This window comes from Hibiscus syriacus, unplaced genomic scaffold, assembly GCF_006381635.1.
Source record: "Hibiscus syriacus cultivar Baekdansim isolate YM2019G1 unplaced genomic scaffold, ASM638163v2 tig00110303_pilon, whole genome shotgun sequence".
Taxonomy (NCBI): domain Eukaryota; kingdom Viridiplantae; phylum Streptophyta; class Magnoliopsida; order Malvales; family Malvaceae; genus Hibiscus; species Hibiscus syriacus.
In genome coordinates, this window is record NW_024062672.1 from 2,531,825 (window position 1) to 2,552,964 (window position 21,140).

The window sequence follows — 21,140 nt, forward strand, 5'->3', positions numbered from 1 at the left end:
TGATATTAAAACCCAATCTAATATTTTAAATTAAAATTCTTGTGAGCAAAAAATTGTTTTTCTTGCCAATTTAAAAGAATTTTACATTTGCATCTATTTTCATGTACCGTCATGCTCCATCGGAGGGTGGCTAATTGCAGCTGCCTTGTCAATAATATACATCAACTCTCCTTGATTCTCAGAGTACCGAAACAGAAATTCAGTATCCCAGAAAAGAAAATTTTCATTAATGGCTGATAACATCCTTCCAATATATTTGACAACAAAACCTCTTCCCCTTCTTCCTTTTCTTCTTTTTTTGTTTTTCACTTAAAACTGTATTTCAGATCGTATGTGCTTGAAACAGGTAAGAAAAATATCCATTACACGACAATTCTAATGAAAGCTTACAATGAATCAGCACCAGCCTGCAACACAAGACACGGCTGAATCCGAGGATGAATAGCTTCGGGATGTTAAGTTGTTTAATAGCTCCTAAGTTCCTCCATAACATTGAAAAAAGTGCAACGAATACGGTGCTTCATGTCGATAAAACTCCCTTCACCGGTTTTGAAGCCCTTCGATTGCTTTTTTCCACTGCCACGCTCTTTGTTTTGAATCATCAAATGACAATACCTTTTTCGGCTGAAGCACCACAAATATAGATCAGAAAGTGGAACAATGAAGAACGGTGACTATCTAAATATGAGAAAAATGGAATACAAAGCACTAGAGTGCATGAAAATTCCAGATTCCCAGTACCATCGATCATTCCGTTAATAAGTTCGTTGAATTCATTCCTATGCTATCAGGACATGTTCGTATACTTACCGTGCAAATCTTGAAGTGCGATGGACTTGTAACCTGGACGCTGAGTTCATTAGGATTATTGGACCAAACAATGTTCCCTTTCACAACCAGTTTTGAAGGATCAACATAGATCAACTTTGGCTTGTTGGTGAGGATAAGCTGCACTTTCTTGCTGGATAATTTCTGTAGTTTCTTCACCATTGAGATCATAAGAACCGATTCTCCCGGATCCAAAAATTGTTGCCTGCTTAAATCAGCATACGATAAAGAAACAAAAAACGTTAAGGCTTCGTTGGGCAAGGATAGAAAACAAATCTAATTTAATGGTTGCACTTACAAAATAGCACATACATATATATATATAGCTCATCCATTAGGTTTGAACTTTTCCCTACGAATATATTATTTTCAACAAAATCAAAGAACCGAGTGTTGAGAAAATAATAAGACATTGACAAATACCATTTTGAGTCAAAGGAATCAACTGAGGCCAGTCTAGTTATATGGCCAGATGATTCAGCGGATGATGAGGCACTGACGATTCCATCGTTCTTTTGAGCCAAACCATCTCCAATGTGCGTAGGATTCCATGAAGAATCATCATAATCGTCACCCTCACTTGATTGAGCCTGAAATTTTTAACATATGATAATAGGATTTTAAACTCCGAAAAATACAATATGCAAAGAAAAAGTTGGATTCTGTCATAAAAAATGATTGAAAACACATGTTGCCATCATACCCCTGTCTCTAAAGCAAGCATCGGAGGGGTTTGTGCTCTTAAACTACTCCAACCAACTCCCCTAAAGAAAGGATGCATCTTGAGTGTGGTATAGCCATCAGGTCCAGCACCTGGTCTTTTACTGGGATCGAGATCCTGCACCATACAGCTGCATTACAAGTCTGAGGCTACAACCTTTAGCCCAGAAGTTAACATCACACACGACACAGGATAAACTGAAGCTAAAAGGGGAATAAGTAAATACATTTGATGTGCACGACTCTAATTTTACCATTCATTAAAATAAATAAAACAATTATAAAATTTCATGTAGAAGTTTTATTAACAAAAACATAATCAGTTATTGTTTATTAGGGAAGTGGATGTCGAAAAATGATAATAGGGGCAATTATCTCATAATTTCAAGAACCCCATGCACATCGAAACCTATGCAGTTCCTGAGTCCTTTTATTCTAACTTCATAAATTTACAGCTTCAAAAAAGTACAACACACATCTAATAAGAGAAAAAGATAACAGCTTCAAAAAGTCTTAAACATACATCTTTATGGATGTATAGCATATATCAATTCCGAAATGCAGAAAAATGGAGCTCACCAATAAGTGATCAATAAGGTCTCTAGCTTCTTCAGAAAAATAATTTGGAAATTTTATATCTCTGGCTATGATTCTTTGAAATATTAGCCATTCACTTGCATCTTTAAAAGGAGAAGTCCCTGAAAGCATTTGGTACAAGGTGCAGCCAAGTGCCCAGAGGTCATTTCTGTTCGAATACGTTCAAAAGAGCAAACTAGTTATCCCATAAACAAAATCAAGATAAAAAGGGGAAGCAAAACAATTTAAAAAATCTAAAATTAGTTGTAGCAAGATTGAGATTCCTTTTCAAGTTCGACAATTTTAATCAAGAATGTTAGGCAAGCTCATTAAGAGATTTGAGGTGTCTTACCCGAAAGTAGCTGGAGAAGAGTTTAGGACTTCAGGAGGAACATATGCAGCTGTCCCCACAAACGTGCATGCCTTATCATCTGGAGAGGAAAATGTTAGTCTTAAACTTGGAGAGGGAGGGAGGGTTTCAACATGATATAATCATGATTTAACCTGATGATGCATTAGGAAGGACTGTAATTTGGCTATCCCGCATAGGTTTCACACTGCCAAAGTCAGCGATCTTAATATGCCCATCTGTAGTAAGAAGCAAGTTCTCCGGCTTCCATGTAACAACAAACATTAGCATATTACAAGCGTTGATGTAACAAAACATACATGTTGTGAAAATACCTTAATATCTCTATGTATCAATCCCATGTTGTGTATGTATTCAAGAGCATCTACAACTTCTGCAGCATAGAAGCGAGCTTCATCCTCTGATAAACGACCTTTCTGAACAAAAAGGTAATCAGATGATTGATAATATTCTGACATTCAATATTATAACTAGGGGATAGAGTTGACAACGTTTTGCAATGAATTTTAAAAAGCTTCGAAAGTGGTGACTGAGTAGAATTATGATAATATATAAAATTGATCATAGATAAAGAAGTACACATATTCATTATTATTTTTGTCAAATAAATAGGAAACAAATATAGAAATTGAAATAACATTCATTAGATTGAATAGTAATTTATGTAGCAACTAATTCAATTTCAACCAACTCAATCATATGCTCCAGAAAAAATGCTTTCACATTGCACATCCTCTTTTATATATGAATTTTCCATACGTATGCAGGATCACATGCCAAGAGTAACTTACTCTTGTTATTTGGTCAAAGAGTTCTCCACCTTCACAGGATTCAAGTGCCATGTCTTCACAATATAATCAAAGAAAAAAAATGTCAAACAACAAAGCAAATTGAATGAACTGGCAACACACGATTAATGGAAGAGAATCGAGAAAGAAAAGCTTTCGTAAAAATTAACTAAACAAGCATGCACATAATACTAATGGAAGATACAACCAAGAACACGTACACAGTGAATAAGTATCTTGAAATGTAAAATAGAGCCGCACAACACCAGGATGGTCCAGTTGATCAAGCACTATACGTTCCAGCTTTACATAAGTTGTTTTATTTTCCTTGGTGATGAACTTTTTGTCCATGATCTTCAAAGCATACACCATTCCTGTATCCTTCTTCTTTGCTCTAACAACCTGATGACAACGTTATATGATATTCAGAATAATACTAACATGAAGAAGAAAGCTCAAATAAGAAATGATGAGTGAAAATAGAAATTGAACATATACTTAATAAATAAGTCAATAAACATTTGCCATAAAAATTCAAAAAGATTACTACAACCAAAACTAATTATAGAAAAAAATAAGCCCCCATGCCTTCATATTAATCAACCAACCATGTATAATTGTTAACTCAACTAAAGGGTGTTTATTTTTTCTTCATTTACAATGAACATATATATACTGCACTAACATATCAAGCAGCCATCACCACCTTACAAATTCCATGTAATTATTTTAAAGGAGTACAGTGAAACAAAACTAAATGTCCAGTTCAAATCATCCCTTCACACTCTTATCCATACAGGCAGCTTCTACTTCTTCTGCTCTTATCCGTTATTTACATTAATTTAAGCTCTAATCATTGCCACACATGTAAGAAATTCCTCCATTCACACATTTAATGTTTAATACACAACTGAAGTGATCAAATAACAGGAAAACGAATGTTATTTTAGCCTCACATTTTCAAAACTCAAAATAGCAGAAAGGAAAAAAAGAGATGAACATCATCAAAATGAACCAAATAAGTATCTGATGTTAATGTCGTTATCTATACAGAATAAGAACTTGATCCAGCAGTAAAAGGAAAAGCAGTAGGTTCAAATCCCCCACTGCATTCATGTGCAGGTTGAACCGTTGTCGCTTTGCTAGTTACTTATGGCAACTGATGGATAGCGAGCAGAGAAAATAAGTAAACAATCAGAGGGTACTTATGATTATCCCCATTAGACCCTACAAGATTTTCCATTCTCTTAGAAAGCAAAGCCTAAATATCACACATCTTCAAGGAGATATAGTACTCATCTTATAGGAAACAGAAACAGAATAAAGCAGTGTTATGCAACAGGTTTTTAAGTTCTTTTCTTTGCATTAAACTTGTACAAGCTAGCGCCTTTCATTCAAACAGCCTATATCACCAGTAAAAACCCACAAAATTCACAAAGGCAACGAAATTTATCCAAAACACACGCGCGCACACACAATTCATAAAAGATCATCATTGCCCATCAAATTCATAAACCTAAAGCACACATATAAAAAAACAATCAAACATAACAAAAAAAACTAGGTGCCAAAAATAGAAAGTATAACCAACACTAGTGTGTGATCTACTGATAGAGTGCCTTGACTAGAATCAAACTCGTACCAAAAAGTATAAACTTATTAGAAAAAAGAACACTAACCTTTGAGTAAGAACCAACGCCATAGATCTTACCCAATTCAAAATCCTGGATACTGAAATTCTCCTGAGGAGCTCTAAATGCAAAGCTTTTAGATCTCTGAACATTGTTAGAAGAATTGTCTTTGCTGTTATCATCGGTTCCCTGAATCCTAAGCTTTGAATCAAAATCCTTCTCCATAGCCAGCATTTCTCTAAAAAACATCCCTTACTTTGCCATTTACACCAGACTACTAAGCTTTTCTTTTCCCATTTTTTGTTCCAGTCAAAGAGGAGAAAAGAAAAAGAAAAAGAAATCCTTTTTTATTTATTTAGTTGGAAATTAGAAAAGATCTTCCTTAAATATTCTTCTGGCAAAAGTGAAATTGATTCTTTTCCTGCGAGTAATTTCGTTAGGGGTGTTCATATTCGGGTATCCATGTCATGAAATAAAATGTTGAGTATTCGAAATTTTCGGGAACTAAACATCCGGCCCATAATTCGGCCTGTAAAAATCAAATACCCGTGTATTAGGTATCCGTAAAATCCAGATACCAGCAAATTTAGATAATAGGGTATTTATTAGTCTCGACTCATGCTTTTACCCTTTGTTTTCTTCTTCACTCTACCTTTCTCTCACGACAAAATCAAAAACATAATACCCAGCAAGCTCTTTATATAAATCTTTAATGATCATTCAGTTTGGGATTAATGATATAGAAGTCAAATAATAATACGGGTCTATTCTTTTATGTTGAAATGGCAATGAACCATAATTAAAGGGGTGAAGAAATAAACTAGAGAAATGGGTCAGATATTTCGTCGAACAACTGGTGGGTTTTCATAATCGATAATTACAACCCCCGAAACAAGAAGACCTTTGGGTTCTAACGATGAACAACAAATTTCCAAAGCATCCCAACATAAAGATCTCAATTATGGTAATTCATTTCCTTGTTCGAATAAAATCAAACCACGCCTTAGAAATGATTTTAGACAGAAGTTTAATTGGTCACACAAATTTTAACAAGTATCACTTGTTGAATGTGATTCTTGATTGTTATCTTTTTCTGTCAGTAAAAATATTGTTCAACACTATAGTAAGTGGCATGCAATTTTAAATGTCCTCTCACCGAAGAATCATAGAGAAGAAGCATGATCCGTTGTTTTATATCTGTATGCGTGTCGATGTGAACTCTCTTTCTGTAGCGCAATATTTTCTGGCCAAAGGTCCATTTCTCTCCATCACCATCTTTCAAAGACACAAATAATTTATTTTAACCCAATCATCTTCTGTGTAACTTCTTTCAACTTCTTAAACCCAAAACGAAATGACTGTTATAGCTACAAGCTGTCATAGTTCTAAATAGTTTTCATTTGTCTCAAGAGGAAAATAGTAGTTAAATTACTCTTTCCTTTCTTATATTGGATAATGTAATCTAATCCCAATAATTTGATGAGGCTTTTTTTTTTTGTATTGTCGTAGTAATTTGCTATTCTAAAAAATGCATTGAGAAGTCATGGTCGATCTTGATGACAAATACATCTTCCTCAAGTAGTGTCTTTATTTTTTGACAGCCACTAAAATAGTTAAATATTCTCATTCATAAATAGACAAATCAAAATGCTTAGGACTCAGAGCTTTACTTAAGAAGGTTATAGGTCTATTTTTTTGAGACAACACAATACCAATTCCTCTACTTTGTTAGGATCAGTGATCACACTTTTTACCCAAATGATGTGTCTTCCTTTCTTATCTCGGATCGAGTCAATACAAGATTGAATTGAATATTAAGATAAGTACATAAATTTAGAAGCAAGTGACTAAAATAAAATAAATTAAATAGAAATGTCTGATTCAAAAATAAAAAAGAATGGAAACATGGTGACCAGCGTGTAAAAAGACTTCTAAAATTGAGGGACCTATGTGTGGTTTTCCCTAAAATTATCCTCCTAAGCTTGGAATTATCCCTCGAACCTTTGGCCTCTCCACACGGGTGGTTAGGTTTCTCCACACCTATACTCATCAAAGATGACAAATCAAACTCAGAAACACTAGAATTGTGTTCAACATGTACCTCCCTTTCTGTTGTATTTACTCTAAAATGTGTCAGCCCCTCTTTCTCCATGAATTCTGACACTCCATGCATCGATCCTTAGATACGGTTGCCTTGTCCCTCCTTGACTTAGCTCCCTTCAACCCTTCTCTATTTGTGGTCTTTGAAGCCCTGTTCTTCTCCGCTTGAACATGCTCGGCCTCCAGTCTTCTTAGACATGGCTATCCCTTTCTGCACTAGGCTAACACTCGTCTTGGCATAAATAAACCTTATCGCACCAAGTCTTGTAGGCTCATTATCCTTGGCCTGGTCTTTCCCCCTGGACTGCTTGGTTTGATTTGGGCACCTCTATGAGGCCCCTTGCACTGGTAGTACTTTAAATGCTTCCTCTTTACCCTCAACTTGACGGCTTCACTTTCTATCTCACCGATTTTCCACTCGTGCTTGACTGCTTTGACACCTACAGTACCGTCACGTTCTGATCCTGGGTTGACTACTTTAACACCTATAGTCTCACCACATCTTGCTGCTCCAGACTCGTCTATCCCTAACGATGGCAGCTAGTCGATTCTTCTTGGGACATCCCCTTATCACATGGGGACCATCACAGAAGTAACATTTGATCTCCTTTTTGCTCGCCTTCTTCTCCACCACAGACTCAGCCTTATCATTCCCCTTGATGGTTTTCGTTGGCTACGAACAGTCGATGGCCCACCTTGGCCATTCGAAGAGCTTTCTCTGTCATATTCCTGCTACACCTTTCCCTGGTCTCCCCCACCATTGTCGCATTCCCTCGACGTGGGCCTGGATGACTCTATTTTGGTTGGCTTGCCCCCCTCCCCTGGCATGCTCTACAGCTATGGCCTCCGAAAGTCTTTGGGCATCACTTTGCTCCACCACGAGCTTCGACCATGGTCTAAGTCATTCCAAAAAGATTCTTCCATAATCATCCTTGATATGACATCATCCCCCGCCATATTTTCCAACTCATGTGAATATCTTCGAATATGATGTCACTTTCCTTTTTTGCACGGTCAGTGTGAACGGGCTCCACAACATTTTTCAAGCGATGGGCCAAGTCTGATGGTCTTGGAAAGCCCGATATTTCATCTTGAACCTCTTTGTCGGACACTTACACCAATGTTCCGAGCCCAATTCTGCGGCCCGTGACAACTGCAACATTTGTTTCAACAACCAATGAACTAGGCTTTTGCATAAGGAACAGCACCAAAGCGGACGAATTGGTTCCGCATGAGGAACAAGCAACTTAATTATACAAATCCAACACTTTTTTAGACCTAATGAAATGCACGCACTAGTTAAAAAAAATTAATCACTGATACAAACAAACACCATTATTGACAATGATAAATATTCACCATTAATATTACCATAAAAATGATGTTTCGTTGACAAATTACCATTATTTCAACTAAATTATGACTCATATTTGGTGGTTTCAAACGATTATAAATATTTAGTCCGTAAGTCTAAAACAAAATGATACACAAAATAATAAAAAAAACGTTATCTGAATCTAAGAATGTAACGTTAAATTCTACCATCATAATAAAAAAAAAGATTGTATTATAAAAACTATCATTTTAGTACGAAGAAAATATTAATTAAACACAAACTAATTTAATTAAGATAAAACCATCCCTGATTTTTATATAAAAATTCGTACGAAATAAATTTTCGATTCCTAATTAAATCAATCTAATCAACTAAACTGACCTATTGTGCCATAAAATTTCCACAAGACTAAATATTATTTTAGCATAAATCTTCAAACTATTTTAAAATTTTAATCATATAAATTGAAATTATTTTTTAATATATATATTTAATTATTATAATATTGTAAATAAAACAAGTAGACATTTTAATTTATTTAATGTGAAGTTAAACTACTGCAGTTTATTTGAAATTTAAGAAAATACAAAAACTATATATGCACGAGAATAGATACGGCATGTGGTTGGTTTGGACTGCCTTTTATTTTATTATAATGATATATTAGTTTAGGGAGAGCGTTCGATGGAGTTAGGTCGAAAAATTTTGAATTATTTTTTATGAATAACTTGAACTTGACTCGAAATTTCTCAAGTCAAATTTTTTAATTTTTTTTAAATGTACTTGAAAATATTTATAATATTATGATATTATCTGACTCTAATTTAAATGATTTTTTTATAATCATATACAATACATATATATTTCTTCATATTTTTTCATATGTGATATACATATATCATACAAAGTTGAGGGACTCTTTGAAATTTTCAAGTAAAATTATTAATTAAGTGACTAAAATAATAGAAAAAGGTGCATTTGAACATCACGTAATGGTTTTAAAATGTAAAATTATTTGTTATCTTTAGTAAGAATCGCATTTTTAACATTTTTTAGTGCATGTGATATTAATAAATTAATTTAGAAACCTGACCGAGAAACATGACATTAAACTTTGAGTACACTTATGGGACAAATCAAAGAAGCAAAGATAAACATTAAAAGAAGCAAATAACATATTTTAGTGCATTGTTCTTAGGAGCATTCAATCATCGATCACTTGAGACTCTCATAGTTTAGTTCTGCTTGACAAACATAAAGGTTTGTTGTTTAAACAGAGTGATCGAGAGAATTAACATTAAGTGAAGAAATTTAATTGAATTGAACTGTAAATCTTACAACTTCAAATATTGTGATTGGTCAAATTGAATTTTATTTTTATTTGTAATTTTTTATATATGAAAACAACATTAATTATTATACTTACACATCAAATAGATGAAATCATTAAAAGTGGAGCAATGTCCAACTGCCACTGCCCAACAAACTTTTCAAGTGTTTTAAGTTGAACAACAGTCCAATTCCCCCATACCCAGAGCCGAAACCATTAATATTTTTGGACAATGGTGTGGTGGCAGTGACAGGTACTAATTCAGTACCATAATGTCGACTGTTATCCGTTTGCAGCAGTTGCTCGTGTTTCCATTCTCTGCTTCCTCACAGTTTTCACGTGTAATTGCTATCTTTCGATTTTTAACACTACGCTGGCCTTTCAGCTTTCGTTTCGTTTGTTCTCAAATTAATGTATCTTATTTTAATTTTAATTTAATTTAGAACAATTTTTTATTGTTCACGTTCATGCCTTGTTTATTTTTGTTCATTTGATCCATTAGCATGTTGTATATTTATTTTTCATTTACTTGCACACTTATCCTTTATTTCTCATAATTTATGTAACAACCCGAATATTTACAAAATAGTATTTAATTGAAATTGGAGGTTAATTGTGAAAATTGGCGAAAATTTAGGGACTAAATTGAAAGATTTTAAAACTTAGAGCTTGTTTTAGAGTTAAAGAAAATTTAGGGACTAAGCCCTAAATTTACCCAAAAAGTTAGATAAGTTTAGGGTTATATGTTATATACGTGTGGTTTCTGTTTCAAAAACAGAAAACCACACTCTCAAATTCCCTTCCCCCTACGTCAGTTTCCGACTTAGATCCCGACGCCGTCCGAATTTCAATCGTCGTTTTGAAACCACCGTTGTGTTCATCATCGAGCGGGAAAAAAACCCTTCAAATTAATTGAAGCGAAACGCTGCCAAACGTCGGAAATTTCCAGTCAAAGTCTCGACGTTTCATTTAGCTCGATCGCCCGGAAAATCTCAAATTCATCACCGATCGTTGCTCTGTTTACGACACCTCCTGCACCATCGTGTTCCTTGTGTCGTTGCGAGTCCGCCGGTGTCAACCTTGTTCGCCGTCGACGGCGGCACGTGAGGAGGTGGAGCAGTCAAAGATTCGGCCGAGTTGAAATTCGAGCTCTCCGCCGTTCAAAAATTTGAACCGATCGTTGTAAGTATCTCGAAATCGCTCAAAATAATTTTTGGAAATTTTTCCGTAATTTTTAGACCCCCGGAGGAGGTCTCACGCGCCACACGCGCCGCCGGAGGGAGAGTGAGCAGCTGGAAAACCGGTTTGACCGGTTCGAACCGGTCTGACTGACCCGACCCGACCGTTGACCCGACCCGACCGTTGACCGTTGACCGTGACCGTTGACCTCCTTTGACCAAAACTTAAAATGGCTTTGACCGACCATTAAACGACCGTTAATATTTTTCGAGTATACCTATTCTGATAGTTTTCGACGTCCCGAATCCGTTTCCGAAGTCCGTTTTGTCAAATTCAAACCCGAAGGCCTCCAAATCAACGGTCAAAGTGGTTGAATTTGACTTTGACCAAGAATTTAAATTTTCGAAAAGTCATACTTTATGTTTTTCGACGTCCTGATTCCGATTCTGCAATCCGTTTGACCAAATTCAGACTCGAAATCCTCCAAATTGATAGTCAAACCCTGAAAATACTTATATACTTAAGAATTTTAGCTTTGAACAATTAAGTAAGATTTGGGCTGATAAATTATTGTTGTTTGAAGGTACAAGAGATTCTCCGGATCGTTCGACAGCTCGACCCAGCTCTTCTAGATTAGTTAAACCACGTGTGCCAGTATTCACCCGTAAGACCCGTAAATTTTATAATTTTAGAGATTTATTTATGTTACCCATAAGTAATATAGGGTTATTATAAAATAAGTTCGAAAATTTTAGTAGAGCGTGGTGAAACCAGCAATCAGTAGATCTACTTTTTGAACCTATTATCGAGGTGTGTTCCCTAATTATTACTGAACTGTTTTATTGGTTTTAATATGAGGTACACTGAGTTCTTTGGTTACTATTTTATTGATGCACCAATTTAATGTGATGATTTATGGAATTTGTGACACGGTGCAATTGAACTTTTGGATTGAATTACAATAGTATAGCTCTGATCAAGCTAATAAACAGAATGGGCCTAATGTGACTCTTGGGGCCCCAAGATACATTAGGTTGACTTCCCTTGCTGTGTGCTTAGGGTAAGCTATATGGACTTGGACTTATGGGCCTAAGGATACAAGCTCTAAAGCTTATCCTTAGGTTGGCTTTCTTTTTGCTGTGTGCTTAAAGTAAGCTATATGGAAAATAGTTTTGGGAACTACTGATGGTGTACAAGAATAGGGTTTAAACTATGATTTTCAAAAGTTAAACTCTTTTATGAATTTATGAGATTTACTGGACTATGATTTGTTTAATGTACCTATTGTGATTTTAAGGTAATATTGGGACACACTGTGCCTAGCTCACATTTCGAAAATGTTTTCCCCCTTTCAGATACTGTTGGTTAGATATCTCGGTTCGAGCACTTGGAGGATCAACATATCTCTTGAAGTATATCTGATTGTAATGTTTTATCTTGCTAGTTGACTTTATTTTGGTGACATGGACCTTATTTTAAAGTATCGTATTTTAGGATGATGACACTTTTACTATTACTGTTCGGTTTATTGTGATTTTGATTTTGAAGACCTATTTTAAATTAATTTATTACTTATTGGTATTATATTTACAAGTTGGGTTTTGATAGTATAATATCATGTCATTTATAATGTGATTTTACAATGATTGAATAACGGTTTCAGAAAATGTCTTTAAGAATCATGTATTTGATCCACTAGACTTAGTCGAAACGCATAGGCCGGGTCTAGGGGGTTACATTTATTGGTATCAGAGCTTTTGGTTTTTAACCCTCGGACCGTGTATGAGTCCATATTGAAAATACGGTTTTGAAATATTTTATAAAACAAGTTACAAAGGCCATGTCACAAAATTATTAAGATTTTTAAATTGTGTTCGAGACTCCAAGTGCTTATCTAACCCTAAGTTTTATCTTCTGTAGTAAACTTGAGATCCATCAAAATGAGTACTAGACGTGGTCGTCGAACTAGCCGTGGACGAGGTCGAGTGGCTAGATTTACAGATCCGATTGATGAGATACGGGTAGATCCCCCACCTCCGATAGGTGATCATGCTCCTACGACCCCAACAAATCTGCCTCCTGCCACTGGTATTGGCATGACTACACCGATCATAAGAGCGATCGATATTGAGTCAGAGTCTACCGGAGTTGCTTTGGATGAGAATTTTGGTAGACAATTTCTGCAGTTGATACAGGGAGCAGTCAGAGCTACTGGTGTTGTATCAGAGGTTCCTATTTCGCACACTTTGATTGCCAATGGAGTTAGAACTTTTGGGGGACAGATTGGTGGAGCTCCTACTGAAGCTGAGGATTGGCTCCAGGATACAGAGAGACGCATGGATCAGTTGGGTTTAGACTCAACTAAGAGATATCAGGGTGCTGTGGCGATGTTAGATGGCAATGCCTACACTTGGTGGGAGTCAGTGACCAGTAGTGTTCCTACCGATCGTTTCACCTGGAATTTCTTTAAGGATCGTTTTCGGAGTCATTTTCTGGGAGAGCGCTACTTAGCTCAGAGACGTCAGCAGTTTCAAGACTTGGTTCAGGGAGACATGACTGTTTCTGAGTATGAGATCGAGTTCTTGAAGTTGCTGAAGTATGGATTCAGTATGGTACCTACTGAGAGAGATCGATGTCGTAAATTTGCCCTTGGACTCAGATACGAGCTGCGTAGGCAAGTTATAACCTATCAGGATGAGATATTTGATGTGCTGGTGGGCAGAGCCAAAGATGTTGAAGAAGTGGAGGTTTTAGCTTCTGGTAGAGAACGTGTTGATCATGAACGATCTAAGAAATTTTCAGGCCCTATTGAGTCATCAGCACAGTCCGGGAAGAGGACTCGTACTTCAGCCCCTCAGAGAAGCAATACACGTTTCAGGCCTGCAGCATCCTCACCTTTAGTTGTCAGTCGAGGCGGTTCCTCGTCGTATTATCATGGGTTCCTTTGTGAGTTTTATGGTAAACAACACACAGGAGAGTGTCGTAAGAAGATGGGTCTTTGATATCAGTGTGGATCTAGTGGTCATTTTCGGAGGGATTGTCCTCAGCTAGCTTCATTTGAGCAGACCGCTACTCAGACTCCTGTGCGTTCTCAGACTATAGTACAGACTCCAATTAGAGATCGTAGCCAAGTAAAGGCTCGAGGTTCAGCGTCCAGGACTGACAGTAGAGCCTGACTTCAGCAAAATAGAGGGCCAACAGTTTCTGAGGCTAGACACCCAGCTTTGGTTTATGCCACTAGACGTCGGGATGACAGAGATGAGTCTGAGGTTATTGCAGGTACATTTACTATTTATTCTATCACATACTTTGCATTACTGGACAATGGCTCCACTCACTCCTATGTATCGAGCTCGGTATCTCGAAACCTTCAGATTCCGATCGAGAACACTGAAAATACTGTTACAGTTACGAGTCCAGTAGGACAAGCGGTATTAGTGAATAAAGTATTTCGGCGTTGTCCTCTCGAGGTTCAGGGAGAAATTTTTCTCGCTGATCTTATGGAACTTCCTTTAGAGGAGTTCGATCTAATTCTTGGGATGGATTGGTTGAATAAACACAAGGTAAATATGGATTGCGAATACAAGCGGGCTACTCTAAAGACTTCAGATGGTCGGACTGTTGTGTTAATTGGTGAACGGTGTGGCTATCTCTCCAATATAGTTTCAGCGATGGAAATTGATCGTATGATCCGGAATGGGTATGAGACTTTCATTGCTTTTATTTTGAACACTAAAGGTTCATTGTCTACGATCGAAGAGATCCGTACAGTTAGCGAGTTTCCTGATGTCTTTCCAGAGGAGTTGCATGCTTTACCTCCTGATAGAGAGGTAGAGTTCGAGATAGAGACTTATCCGGGATCTACACCTATTTCTATGGCACCTTATCGCATGGCTCCAAAAGAACTTAAGGAGTTGAAGGTCCAATTGCAAGAATTATTCGATCGAGGATTTATTCGGCATAGTACTTCACCATGGGGAGCTCCAGTTCTGTTCGTGAAAAAGAAGAATGGGTCGCTAAGATTATGTATTGACTATCGGAAGTTGAATCAGATGACGATCAAGAATAAATATCCACTACCCAGGATTGATGACTTATTTGATTAGTTGCGAGGAGCTATTGTATTCTCTAAGATTGATCTTCGTTCGGGGTATTATCAATTGAAAGTTAAAGGATCTGATGTTGCAAAGACGGCCATTCGCACTAGATATGGTCATTATGAATTCTTAGTGATGCCTTTTGGTTTGATGAATGCTCCTGCAGCTTTCATGGATTTGATAAATCGGGTTTCCGACCATATTTGAATCAATTTGTGGTGGTCTTTATTGATGATATTCTGATCTATTCTCGTACTGAGGCAGAGCATGACGAGCATTTGAAGATCGTTCTGCGGACTTTGAGAGAGCATCGTCTATATACCAAAATAAGCAAGTGTGAATTTTGGCTTCAAGAAGTGTCGTTTCTGGGGTATATTATTTATGTGTGAGGTATTCAGGTCGATCCAAGCAAGATCGAGGCTATTGTGAATTGGAAACGACCCAAGAATATCTCTGAAATTTGCAGTTTCTTGGGATTGGTTGGTTATTATCGACGTTTTGTTGAGGGCTTCTCGATCATTGCTTCTCCTTTGACAAAGTTGTTAAGGAAGAATGTGCCGTTTGACTGGGGTGAGGCACAACAGGAGAGCTTTGAGAAATTAAATGCGGTATTGACTCAAGCACCAGTGTTGATTCAACCAGAGTCTGGGAAGGATTTTACAGTGTATAGTGATGCGTCACACTCAGGACTCGGCTGTGTTCTAATGCAGGAAGGTAAGGTAGTGGCTTATGCATCCCATCAGCTGCGACCGCATGAGTGTAATTATCCTACTCATGATTTGGAGTTAGCAGCAGTGATTTTTGCCTTTAAGATTTGGAGACACTATCTTTATGGAGAGAAGTGTTACATTTTCACGGATCATAAGAGTTTAAAGTATCTTCTGACCCAGAAGGAGCATAATTTGAGACAGCGACGCTGGCTAGAGCTTCTAAAGGATTATGATTGATTGATTATCACCCTGGTAAAGCTAATATTGTAGCGGATGCTTTGAGTCGAAAGGCGATAACAGAGTTGAGATCTTTAATGGCCAGGATGAATTTATATGACGATGGACAAGTTGGTGAGGTTGTATATTTCAGAGATTGTTAGATTGCATGGTGTTCCGTTATCTATCATTTCAGATCGAGATCCGAGATTTACTTCGAGATTTTGGAAGGCGCTTCATACGACTTTGGATACGAGATTGGATTATAGTACCTCCTTCCACCCACAAACTGATGGTCAATCTGAGAGAGTAATTCAGATTCTGGAGGATATGTTACGGGGTTGTGTAATTGATTTTCATGGTAGCTGGGAGAACTTTTTGCCTTTGGCTGAATTCGCTTATAATAACAGTTACCAGACCAGCATTCGTATGGCACCCTATGAAGCACTCTATGGGCGTAGGTGTCGCACCCCGATTTGTTGGACTGAGTTGCGTGATAGGAAGACTTTGAGACCTGAGTTAGTGCGGGAGACAGAAGACACAGTCAGATTGATCCGTGACCGTCTGAAAGAGGCATTTGATAGGCAGAAATCTTATGCAGATCAAATGAGGAAGGATATACAGTTTGACGTTGAAGATCAGGTTTTTCTCAAGGTATCTCCATGGAAGAAAGTATTGAGATTTGGACGTAAGGGTAAACTGAGTCCGCGATTTATTTGGCCGTATCGTATTCTGAAGAAAGTTGGACCTGTTGCTTATCAGCTTGAGTTGCCTTCCCATCTTAGTCGTATTTATGATGTTTTTCATGTGTCTATGTTAAGGCGATACCGTCCAGATCCAGATCACATCATTCAAGTTGATGAGGTAGAGTTGAGACCTGATTTGTCGTATGAGGAGGAGCCCATCCAGATCTTAGAAAGAGATGAGCGAGTTCTTCGGAATAGGCGTATTCCAATGGTCAAAGTTCAATAGAGTAACCGAGGCCCCTCAGAAGCTACTTGGGAGACATTGGAGTCAATGGAGGCTCAGTTTCCTCAACTATTCTTATAAGGTAAATTTCGAGGACGAAATTTCTTGTAGAGGGGGAGAATTGTAACAACCCGAATATTTACAAAATAGTATTTAATTGAAATTGGAGGTTAATTGTGAAAATTGGCAAAAATTTGGGGACTAAATTGAAAGATTTTAAAACTTAGAGCTTGTTTTAGAGTTAAAGAAAATTCAGGGACTAAGCCTTGAATTTACCCAAAAAAGTTAGGTAATTTGGGGTTATATGTTATATACGTGTGGTTTCTGTTTCAAAAACAGAAAACCACACTCCCAAATTCCCTTCATCCTACGCTGGTTTCCGATTTAGATCCCGACGCTGTCCGAATTCCAATCGTCGTTTTGAAACCATCGTTGTGTTCATCATCGAGCGAGAAACAAACCCTTCAAATTAATTGAAGCGAAACGCTGCCAAACGTCGGGAATTTCCAGTCAAAGTCTCGACGTTTTATTTAGCTCGATCGCTGGGAAAATCTCAAATTCATCACCGATCGTTGCTCCATTTACGACACCTCCTGCACCATCGTGTTCCTTGTGTCGTTGCGAGTCCGCCGATGTCAACCTTGTTCGCCGTCGACGGCGGCGCGTGAGGAGGTGGAGCAGTCAAAGATTCGACCGAGTTGAAATTCGAGCTCTCCGCCGTTCAAAAATTTGAACTGATCGTTGTAAGTATCTCGAAATCGCTCAAAATAATTTTTGGAAATTTTTCCGTAATTTTTAGACCCCCGGAGGAGGTCTCACGCGCCACACGCGCCGTCGCAGGGAGAGTGAGCAGCTGGAAAACCGGTTTGACAGGTTTTGAACCGGTTTTGACCGGTTCGAACAGGTCTGACCGGTCTGAACCGGTTCGAACCGATCTGACCCGACCCGACCGTTGACCTGACCCGACCGTTGACCGTTGACCGTGACCGTTGACCTCATTTGACCAAAACTTAAAATGGCTTTGACCGACCATTAAACGACCGTTAATCTTTTCCGAGTATACCTACTCTGATAGTTTCCGACGTCTCGAATCTGTTTCCGAAGTCTGTTTCGTCAAATTCGAACCCGAAGGCCTCCAAATCAACGGTCAAAGTGGTTGACTTTGACTTTGACCAAGAATTTAAATTTTCGAAAAGTCATACTTTATGTTTTTCGACGTCCTGATTCCGATTCCGCAATCCGTTTGACCAAATTCAGACTCGAAATCCTCCAAATTGATAGTCAAACCCTGAAAATACTTATATACTTAAGAATTTTAGCTTTGAACAATTAAGTAAGATTTGGGGCTGATAAATTATTATTGTTTGAAGGTACAAGAGATTCTCCGGATAGTTCGACAGCTCAACCCAGCTCTTCTAGATCAGTTAAACCACGTGTGCCAGTATTCACCCGTAAGACCCGTAAATTTTATGATTTTAGAGATTTATTTATGTTACCCATAAGTAATATAGGGTTATTATAAAATAGGTTCGAAAACTATAGTAGAGCATGGTGAAACCAACAATAAGTAGATCTACTATTTGAACCTATTATCGAGGTGTGTTCCCTAATTATTACTGAACTGTTTTATTGGTTTTAATATGAGGTACACTGAGTTCTTTGGTTACTGTTTTATTGATGCACCAATTTAATGTGATGATTTATGGAATTTGTGACACGGTGCAATTGAACTTTTGGATTGAATTACAATAGTATAGCTCTGATCAAGCTAATAAACAGAATGAGCCTAATGTGACTCTTGGGGCCCCAAGATACATTAGGTTGGCTTCCCTTGCTGTGTGCTTAGGGTAAGCTATATGGACTTGGACTTACGGGCCTAAGGATACAAGCTCTAAAGCTTATCCTTAGGTTAGCTTTCTTTTTGTTGTGTGCTTAAAGTAAGCTATATGGAAAATAGTTTTGGGAACTACTGATGGTGTACAAGAAAAGGGTTTAAACTATGATTTTCAAAAGTTAAACTCTTTTATGAATTTATGAGATTTACTGGACTATGATTTGTTTAATGTACCTATTGTGATTTTAAGGTAATATTGGGACACACTGAGCCTAACTCACCTTTCGAAAATGTTTTTCCCCTTTCAGATACTATTGGTTAGATATCTCGGTTCTAGCACTTGGAGGATCAACATATCTCTTGAAGTATATCTGATTGTAATGTTTTATCTTGGTAGTTGACTTTATTTTGGTGGCATAGACCTTATTTTAAAGTATCGTATTTTAGGATGATGACACTTTTACTATTACTTCTCGGTTTATTGTGATTTTGATTTTGAAGACCTGTTTTAAATTAATTTATTACTTATTAGTATTATATTTACAAGTTGGGTTTTGATAGTATAATATCATGTCATTTATAATGTGATTTTACAATGATTGAATAACGGTTTCAGAAAATGTCTTTAAGAATCATGTATGTGATCCACTAGACTTAGTCGAAACGCATAGGCCGGGTCTAGGAGGTTACAATTTATATTTTACCCATCCATGCTTATTATACATTAAAATATGTGATTTATGCTTTAGATCCTTTTAGGCCCGCTATGTATTCATTTTGGTCACTATGAAAATCATGTTTGTAATATTTCAAGTTTTGAAATGATATCGATTTGGTCCCTTGACCAGTTTAAATGCCTTCTTAATTCATTTCAATTTTGCTTGCTTTTTTCAGGTTTATTTTTTATTTCGTCCAATTACATATTGGTTTATTATTATTTTTTACTTAGCCTTTTTATTTTAGTGGATTACTTTACATTTCTTTCAATTAACCTTTCATAGATTTGATTTAAATTAAGAGCTTTATTTAGTTTTATTTACTGAATCCGTAATTTTGCCATTGTTAACTCTCAACTTTAGTATTTAGTTTTAGATTTTCGTTGGCTTAAGCTTATGAACATGTTGTTTATTCACCTTGTTCACTACATCATATATTTATTTTATGAGTATATATAAATATTACCCTATAGTAATACATGTACATATAATTTATTAAGGGCAACCTTCTTTTTTAATTTTACTTTATTACATACACATTTTTTATTTATTAAAACGTCATTTTTATATTCTAGTATTTATAAAATTTTGGTTGTTCTATTAACCTATGGGGACCTCCAAAAATTTGGGGTGCCCTTTCGAGGTTTATTCGAATAAAATAATTTTAATATTATTTGTTGCTTATTAAGTAAATTAGTTATATATTATTAATTTAAATAAATATTTTATATTATTGTTTATTTTTTACAACGAAATTATTGAATAAATAAATATTTATTTATTTATTTATCATTTTTATCTTATTTGTTTATCTTTGCTTAATTTTATCTTTTTATTGTGTTGATATTTCATCCATTCCGTATATGCCATTTATTAATGTTAGATTCATAAATCATCACCATTATTTTGTCATTTTCTAAATTAATTAAAGGCAATGTTGTCTTGTGTCGTAAGTTAATAAAATTACGTCCAATATGACTGAATTTCAATTTTTATTAATTTACATAGTAAGGAGACATCATTCTTAAATAAAATTGAGTGAATTAAATCATGTTCATCAAGTCAAATGCTTTAAAATAGATTTACTCATTCTTCAAAATTCATCGAAATAAAAAGATTGTAATTTAGATTTTGAATTCAAATTTGTAAAATTCTACTTCTTAGACAACGTATAATCGAGAGGTACCGATTTTGGGCGTTGTGGAGTGCTAATCCATCCCCATGCGTAATCGACTATCGGATCCTGAAAAATGAATTTCTGGTGCTCGCAAACCAATTTCTATCTTTTAAATGATTTTTCTTAAAATTGTAATCGAGTCTAAATTTTAAATTAAACAAGAAATAAAAAATTTCAAAATAAATTATAATTTTTTTTTATATAAAAAAATGGTTATGACCGTGATCATTCCTAGTGTCACTGAAAATGCAATTTCTTGTAGCGTAAGTTGTGATATGGCCCCATTGCAGCCGAATCATTTTTTTATCAATGACCACGGCAATTTTAGATATGTTATGTTAGACATCTGGTGGACCGTGGCAAGCGTGTCAGTAGAAAGTTGGGGCCTTAATTGAGCCTCATTACTATGGTAGAATTTCATATTTACAACCTCTCAAAAATGGAAGCTAGTTTTGCATTGTTTATAAGCAGTTTCATTGCTTAGTTTGTGACCTCAATCAAGTCAGTTCATGCAGTTGGAGGGATGATTTTACATTAGGGTGTCCATTTATTTAAGGACGATA

General features: G+C 36.3%; 1 protein-coding gene across 3 annotated transcripts; it reads right to left on the reverse strand.

Moving 5' to 3' along the window:
• Nucleotides 1-486: 486 nt before the first annotated feature.
• On the reverse strand, nt 487-21,013 carry LOC120116795 (3-phosphoinositide-dependent protein kinase 2-like). 3 transcript variants are annotated; one of them, XM_039137214.1, is made up of 12 exons: nt 21,008-21,013; nt 4,962-5,151; nt 3,504-3,684; nt 3,286-3,338; nt 2,809-2,910; nt 2,629-2,737; nt 2,477-2,555; nt 2,128-2,293; nt 1,532-1,666; nt 1,252-1,418; nt 811-1,033; nt 487-624 (listed from the first exon to the last, which is right to left on the reverse strand). In XM_039137214.1, the coding sequence occupies exons 2-12, from the start codon at nt 5,145-5,147 to the stop codon at nt 541-543; spliced, it is 1,485 nt and encodes a 494-aa protein (XP_038993145.1). In that variant the 5' UTR covers nt 5,148-5,151; nt 21,008-21,013; the 3' UTR covers nt 487-540. The 3 variants fall into 3 exon arrangements, with proteins under 3 accessions (XP_038993145.1, XP_038993146.1, XP_038993144.1); XM_039137215.1 differs by lacking the exon at nt 21,008-21,013 and having other exon boundaries at nt 2,629-2,665; nt 4,962-5,316; XM_039137213.1 differs by lacking the exon at nt 21,008-21,013 and having other exon boundaries at nt 4,962-5,316.
• Nucleotides 21,014-21,140: the final 127 nt, after the last annotated feature.

What these genes read in the sequence shown, in the direction of transcription:
- LOC120116795 (XM_039137213.1), bottom strand. Translation starts at nt 5,162, where the DNA reads ATGTTTTTTAGAGAAATGCTGGCTATGGAGAAGGATTTTGATTCAAAG. An exon ending in CCTTCCTAATGCATCATCAG is followed by an intron (nt 2,556 to 2,628) that starts GTTAAATCATGA and finishes TTTCCTCTCCAG; the next exon opens with ATGATAAGGCATGCACGTTT. An exon ending in ACCTTATTGATCACTTATTG is followed by an intron (nt 1,667 to 2,127) that starts GTGAGCTCCATT and finishes TGTATGGTGCAG; the next exon opens with GATCTCGATCCCAGTAAAAG.